Source organism: Solanum lycopersicum, chromosome 2 (assembly GCF_036512215.1).
Source record: "Solanum lycopersicum chromosome 2, SLM_r2.1".
NCBI lineage: Eukaryota > Viridiplantae > Streptophyta > Magnoliopsida > Solanales > Solanaceae > Solanum > Solanum lycopersicum.
The window spans coordinates 50,237,219-50,244,337 of record NC_090801.1 but is presented as its reverse complement, the minus strand read 5'-3'; the positions used below and the strand labels follow the sequence as shown (position 1 = coordinate 50,244,337).

The 7,119-nt window shown below is 36.8% G+C and overlaps 1 protein-coding gene across 1 annotated transcript; it reads right to left on the bottom strand.

Annotated features, from left to right (window-relative positions):
• Nucleotides 1-4,404: 4,404 nt before the first annotated feature.
• Nucleotides 4,405-6,862, bottom strand: LOC101246594 (probable 2-oxoglutarate-dependent dioxygenase AOP1). The gene is made up of 3 exons (XM_004233493.4): nt 6,193-6,862; nt 5,418-5,751; nt 4,405-4,909 (listed from the first exon to the last, which is right to left on the bottom strand). The coding sequence occupies exons 1-3, from the start codon at nt 6,567-6,569 to the stop codon at nt 4,655-4,657; spliced, it is 966 nt and encodes a 321-aa protein (XP_004233541.2). The 5' UTR covers nt 6,570-6,862; the 3' UTR covers nt 4,405-4,654.
• Nucleotides 6,863-7,119: the final 257 nt, after the last annotated feature.

The window sequence follows — 7,119 nt, the reverse complement described above, 5'->3', positions numbered from 1 at the left end:
ATATATTGGTATACTCAAAGAGCAAGAAGGAACATGAAGAGCATTTGAGAATGGTATTGGAAATGTTAAGGGATAAAAAGCTTTATGCCAAGTTCTCTAAGTGTGAGTTTTGGCTAGATGCAGTGTCCTTCTTGGGACACGTGGTTTCTAAGGATGGAGTGATGGTGGATCCTGTTAAGATTGAGACAGTGAAGAATTGGGTAAGACCTACTAATGTGTCAGAAATAAGGAGCTTTGTTGGGTTAGCTAGCTACTACCGCCGATTTGTCAAGGGATTCTCTTCTATTGCTTCCCAATTGACTAACTTGACTAAGCAGAATGTTCCATTTGTATGGTCGGACGAATGTGAGGAAAGCTTTCAGAAGCTCAAGACTTTGTTGACTACCGCACCTATCCTTACCTTGCCAGTAGAGGGTAAGAACTTCATTGTTTATTGTGATGCATCCTATTCTGGGTTGGGTGCAGTACTAATGCAAGAGAAGAGTGTGATTGCTTATGCTTCAAGACAATTAAAAGTGCATGAACGTAACTATCCAACTCATGATTTAGAATTGGCTGCGGTAGTGTTTGCATTAAAGCAATGGAGACACTATTTATATGGGGTTAAGTGTGAGGTCTACACGAATCATCGTAGCCTTCAGTATGTCTTTACTCAGAAAGATTTGAACTTAAGACAGAGGAGATGGATGGAACTACTGAAGGACTACGACATCACTATTTTATATCATTCGGGGAAGGCGAATGTTGTAGCGGATGCTTTAAGTAGAAAGGCGGGAAGCATGGGAAGTCTAGCTCACTTGCAAGCTTCTAGACGCCCACTGGCTAGAGAGGTTCAAACTCTAGCTAATGACTTGATGAGATTAGAAGTAAATGAGAGGGGAGGATTGTTGGCTTCTATGGAGGCAAGATCTTCCTTTCTTGACAAAATTAAGGGAAGACAGTCTGATGATGAGAAACTGCGCAGAATTCAAGATAAAGTATTGCGAGGAGAGGCTAAGGAAGCACAAATCGATGAGGAAGGTGTTTTGAGAATCAAGGGAAGGGTATGTGTACCCCGCGTCGATGATTTGATCAACACTATTCTGACAGAGGCTCATAGTTCAAGGTATTCTATACATCCGGGTGCAACCAAGATGTATCGTGACCTAAAGCAACACTTTTGGTGGAGTAGAATGAAGCGTGATATTGTTGACTTTATTGCCAAGTGTCCAAACTGTCAACAAGTAAAGTGTGAACACCAAAGGCCCGGAGGAACACTTCAGAGAATGCCCATTCCGGAATGGAAGTGGCAAAGAATTGCAATGGATTTTGTGGTTGGTCTTCCGAAAACAATGGGTAAGTATGACTCCATTTGGGTGATTGTTGATAGGTTAACTAAATCTGCTCATTTCATTCCGGTCAAGGTGACTTACAATGCAGAAAAGTTAGCCAAACTTTACATCTCGGAAGTGGTGCGATTGCATGGGGTTTCACTATCCATCATATCAGATAGAGGTACGCAGTTTACTTCTAAGTTTTGGAAAACATTGCATGCAGAATTGGGTACTAGGTTGGACCTTAGTACTGCGTTCCATCCCCAGACCGATGGTCAGTCTGAGCGAACGATTCAAGTGTTGGAGGATATGCTTCGTGCGTGTGTGATAGAATTTGGTGGCCATTGGGATAGCTTCTTACCCTTAGCGGAGTTTTCATACAATAATAGCTATCACTCAAGCATTGATATGGCTCCATTTGAAGCATTGTATGGTAGGAGATGTAGGTCTCCCATTGGTTGGTTTGATGCGTTCGAGGTTAGACCTTGGGGTACTGATCTCTTGAGGGATTCGATGGAAAAAGTGAAGTCTATTCAAGAAAAGCTTCTAGCGGCGCAAAGTAGACAAAAAGAATATGCAGATCGAAAGGTTAGAGACTTAGAGTTCATGGAGGGTGAACAAGTCTTGTTGAAAGTTTCACCCATGAAAGGGGTGATGCGGTTTGGTAAAAGGGGTAAACTAAGTCCAAGGTACATTGGACCATTTGAAGTACTTAAGCGAGTAGGGGAGGTGGCTTATGAGTTAGCCTTGCCTCCAGGGCTGTCCGGAGTACACCCGGTATTCCATGTGTCGATGTTGAAAAGATACCATGGGGATGGGAACTACATTATCCGTTGGGATTCAGTTTTGCTTGATAAGAACTTGTCTTATGAGGAGGAGCCTGTTGCTATTTTAGATAGAGAAGTTCGCAAGTTGAGGTCAAGAGAGATTGCATCCATCAAGGTGCAATGGAAGAATCGACCCGTTGAAGAAGCCACTTGGGAGAAGGAGGCGGATATGCGAGAAAAATACCCACATCTGTTTACAGATTCAGGTACTCCTTTTCGCCCTTGTTTTCCTTCTTTTGATCGTTCGGGGACGAACGATGGGTAAATTGGTATCTATTGTAACGACCTGTTTAGTCGTTTTGAGCAACAAACTTCAATTCTGGAAAAACAGGCTGAGGCGACGGACCAAACGATGATCCGTCATGGGCACGACGGACCGTCGCAGGGTCTCGTTTCAAAACACTTAGAAAATCTGAAATTGGGTACTAAAAATCGACTCTCTGAACTTTGTGACGGAATGACAGGACGGACCGTCACAGGTGTGACGGACCGTCACAGACCCTTGGTGGAAATTTGGGTCTCTGAACTCTGCGACGACCTGCAGGACGGACCGTCGCAGGCACGACGGCCCGTCACAGGTTGCGCAAATCCCAGGCAGAATCGGATTTCCTTACACGTTTTAAGGGACGTTTTTGGACTATTCCTTCCTTAATTATAGATTTTGTTGGTTTATATTAATAACTCAAATTCTTGGGGGTTAAAAGAGGTAACCCAAAGTTAATTAGTGGGGTATTATTGTCATCTTTTACACTTAATTATATGTTAACTAGGGTAAAAGAAAGAGGGTTTGAATAAAGAAAATAGAGAGAACAAGGAGAGAGAGAAATTGATCGATCAAGAGGCAGAGGGAATATCAAAGCTTGGGAAATTTCTTGCTTGATTCAATTCTTCGGTGGAGGTAGGTTATGGTTTTCATGCTTCATAAGTAAACTCTTAATAGTGAATGATATGTATTGGTAGTATTGTAAACCCTACTATATGCTTAATGGTATGTTTGCATGAATATGATTATGTGATTGTGATAAGATAAGCATGATGAAAATATTGAATCCCAAATCTTAAAAAGAAATTTTAATATACATTATTAATGATGATGCCTTGGTATAGAAGAAGGCTTGATGAATTAAAGTAATGGGATTGATGATGCCTTGGAATAGAGAAGGCTTGATGATTTACAGAATGATATTAGTGGATCGGAGTGTCACGTTCCGACACATAATATTAGTGGATCGGAGTGTCACGTTCCGACACATAGTATTAGTGGATCGGAGTGTCACGTTCCGACACATAGAATTAGGGGATCGGAGTGTCACGTACCGACACATGTAGGGGATCGGAGTGTCACGTTCCGACACATGTAGGGGATCGGAGTGTCACGTTCCGACACATGTAGGGGATCGGAGTGTCACGTACCTACACATGTAGGGGATCGAAGTGTCACGTTCCGACACATGTAGGGGATCGGAGTGTCACGTTCCGACACATAGAATTAGGGGATCGGAGTGTCACGTTCCGACACATAGAATTAGGGGATCGGAGTGTCACGTACCGACACAAGAAGAGGAAAGATAATGAATCTTGAAAGATGATAATATACTCAACTTAATATACTTAATTCCCAAATGAGTATGGTGTTGAGGCTTGAGCCCTCATGGATGAACTTGATGGTACTTATTGATGATTATAATACTTGTTGTTGCTACATGTTGAGTTTTATAGTTGATTTACGATAATATTGATATATACTGTTCCCTATTTTGAGTTGGCCAATGATATCTACTCAGTACCCGTGTTTTGTACTGACCCCTACTTTTATGTTTTCCTTCTTGTTATTTGTGGAGTGCAGCAAACGTGCCGTCATCTTCGACTCAACAGTAACTCAAGCCAGTCTTCGTCACACCGGATCTTCAGGGTGAGCTAACGCTTCTAGCTTGGACTGGATCTTCTCCTTCATGTCTTGATGCCTTGAACTTCCGGCATGGACTAGCTTCTTATGTATTTTTAGCTTCTTAGAAACTCTTAGAATTAGTAGTTTAAAGTAGATGTTCTTGTGATGATGACTTCCAGGTTTTGGGAATAATAGATGTTGAATATTGATAGTTATTGAATTGGTTTTTATTAATGAGTTTAAGTCTTCCGCATTACTTTCTGTTTATATTATATTGAAATGTTAAGGTTTAGATTGGTTGGTTCGCTCAATATGAGGGTAAGTGTGGGTGCCAGTCGCGGACCGGATTTGGATCGTGACAATAATCATCCTCTTTAAAACACAAACAAATTAAACATTAGCGCTCAACATCAACAATCCAAAAATAAGATGTACACTACTTAAAAAAAAACAAGACGAATTTCCAACGAAACCCATTGGAAATATTTTCTCAAAAAAACAAAAACAAATTAAACATGAATTGCCAACTGCAACAATTTAAACATAAAATGCATACTACTTAAAAAAACAAGATGAAACTCATTGGAAAAGTTGCTTGTTGAAGCGGAAATTCAACAATTAGCATATCAAATACCACAATAAATCTTGAAAAGATCACTTGGAGGAGCTGTATAGCCAGCTTCTGTGGTACCATACTTGAATAATTCAAGAATTTCAAATGGCTTGAAGAGTAATGGGTGTTCTTCATCTACTAGTTCTTTTGGTGCCTGGATGAAGTGACCTGGCTTTGATAATGAAAACAATTGAATGGAGAGTCTATCATTTTGTCCGGACATTGTTACTCTGTGGAGAGGTGAATGCAATCGACCATTTGTCCATGCCTGTATAAATACAAAGATAGATGCGATCGATAATATTTTTGGAGAGTAAAACAATACAAATACGGTCAATAATACCAAAATTCATTTTCAGTTTTGCATGAAAATATTGAGCATATATCAAATCATTCAAAAATATGCATTTCAGAAAATAATATAAACACTAGTGGAATAACATTTTCATAGATTCGAGAAATATAAGATCAAAACAAAATATCTCGGAGCCCTCTGAAACCCCTATGCTATAAGGTGTGACCAGAAATTTTGATTAGAATGATAATAAAATAATATATTTCACACTAAATTATTTTGGCTTTTTAAGCATTTTACTACCCTCTTTTAACTTCATTCTCTTTTAATTAAAAATGAAATTTTTAAATCAATTTATTTAACCTTAAAACAAAAAAGATATTATAATTTTTTTGATCATTTAATATTTTTTCTTTTAAAAATCAAACAAAACAGTTCCCAACAAGATAAGTAACACTAGTTCAAAACTTAAAATACTTACTTTGAAGGAATCACCGGCCAAAACAACATAAGAATTTGGTGAAATAATCACATCAATCCATTCTCCATTTTTGTTGATTTGCAATCCATTAACTTGATTTTGCGATATAAAAGTCAAGAAGTTACCATCCGTGTGGCCACCCAATCCAGCAGCTTTATTATTTTCATCTCCACTAGCAATTGATGATCCCTTATAATGTGTAAATCTAAATAGGAAGTAATTGGCATTCAATAATTCATCAATGTGATTTTTCAATCCCAAATTCTCCGAAATCATCCTTTTCAACATCCCATCCAATTCCACAAGTGGATTAGAATAAGATTTTATCAAATTGCTGCAAAAATTAACGCTCATATAATATTAGTATAAACATATGAAGAAGGTTGAACATATTTCAATTTTTTCACTTGAGACAACTCTTGTGTTTCTATTTATTTTATAAAAAATGAGAAGGCCAACGAACTGTCACTTATTGGATAGTGATTTCATGTACCAAATACTTTAATGTTGTTGTCTATATTTCTGTTGAATAAATCGTGTCTTCCTACCAAATATTTTGATGTTGTTGTCTATATTTTATTTAGTTTAAACGGTGCAATAAAAAATAGATGCGAGACACAGACTTCTGTCTCTTTTTATTTTACTTCCCTGATCAATCAACTAAGCTAATAAAAATTATTATTTCTAAAGATAGTAGCTTTTGAACAGTTCCACTAGAACAAAATTTAAAGATAATAAGAAAACAAAAATGAAAAAGAAATAAAAGTAAACATACCAGAAATGTTGATTACCCTGAGGCCAAAAGATATTAGAAAATTTTTCAAGACTTTGAGGATTAAGCAAATCAGGAATACACAAACTCTCATACAATGGCAATTGTGGAATCATCCCCATATAGCCATGCATTGGTTTTTCTGAGATATTTTTCACTTTAGTCTCTAAAGGAAATTCAAATATTTCTTTTGACATATCAAATGTTTCCTCTCTAATTTCCTTTGAAACTTTATCATATATTGCTTCAAAACAACCATATTCTTGTAAAGCTTCAAAAACTTGAATTTTTGTGGATTCCCATAGTGGAGTGTTTGGTTTTAGCTCTTGATAATTGGAAAAATCTATAGTAGGAACTTTTACTGATTTGATAGATGCCATTGATGAAATATTTTTAGAATATGAGCAAAGAGAAAAAAACAAAAGAAAGAAGAAAACACTAGAAAGTTTTTTACTTTAGAGGTGAGGAAATAAGTAGCCTATATATAATGGGAAATAGATGAACCATTTCATAGGAACCAACGTGATTACTTGTACTCCACTGTGTTTTGATAAGAATTGGTTCATTATATTTCAACAGATTGAGTATCAATTATAGTCAATTTTTTTTTTTTTTAAAATGTTATATTTATTAAAATTATTTTTTTATTTATAATTTTTTTTTAAAAATAATATTAAACGGTGGGAATACTAATTTACGTGTCATAACGGACACTATTTCTAGTCAATAACTTAAGCGTGTTATATACTCTGATTCATTGTACCTGACGTTGCTTTGTCCGGTGGATTTTCCATTTTTACAATGTAAAATCACTCTGTAAATTTCTGTTGTAATAAAGTTAAAGTCTTACATATTTTAAATAGCAAATTATAGGTATACGTTACTATCATCGTGACTTCATTAATTTGGCACGATTATTTTTTATTTCTT

Coding starts and splice junctions, on each gene's coding strand:
- LOC101246594 (XM_004233493.4), bottom strand. CDS start 6,569: ATGGCATCTATCAAATCAGTAAAAGTTCCTACTATAGATTTTTCCAAT. Junction 5,752..6,192: donor CAGGGTAATCAACATTTCTG/GTATGTTTACTT, acceptor TAATTTTTGCAG/CAATTTGATAAAATCTTATT. Junction 4,910..5,417: donor TGGCCGGTGATTCCTTCAAA/GTAAGTATTTTA, acceptor GTATTTATACAG/GCATGGACAAATGGTCGATT.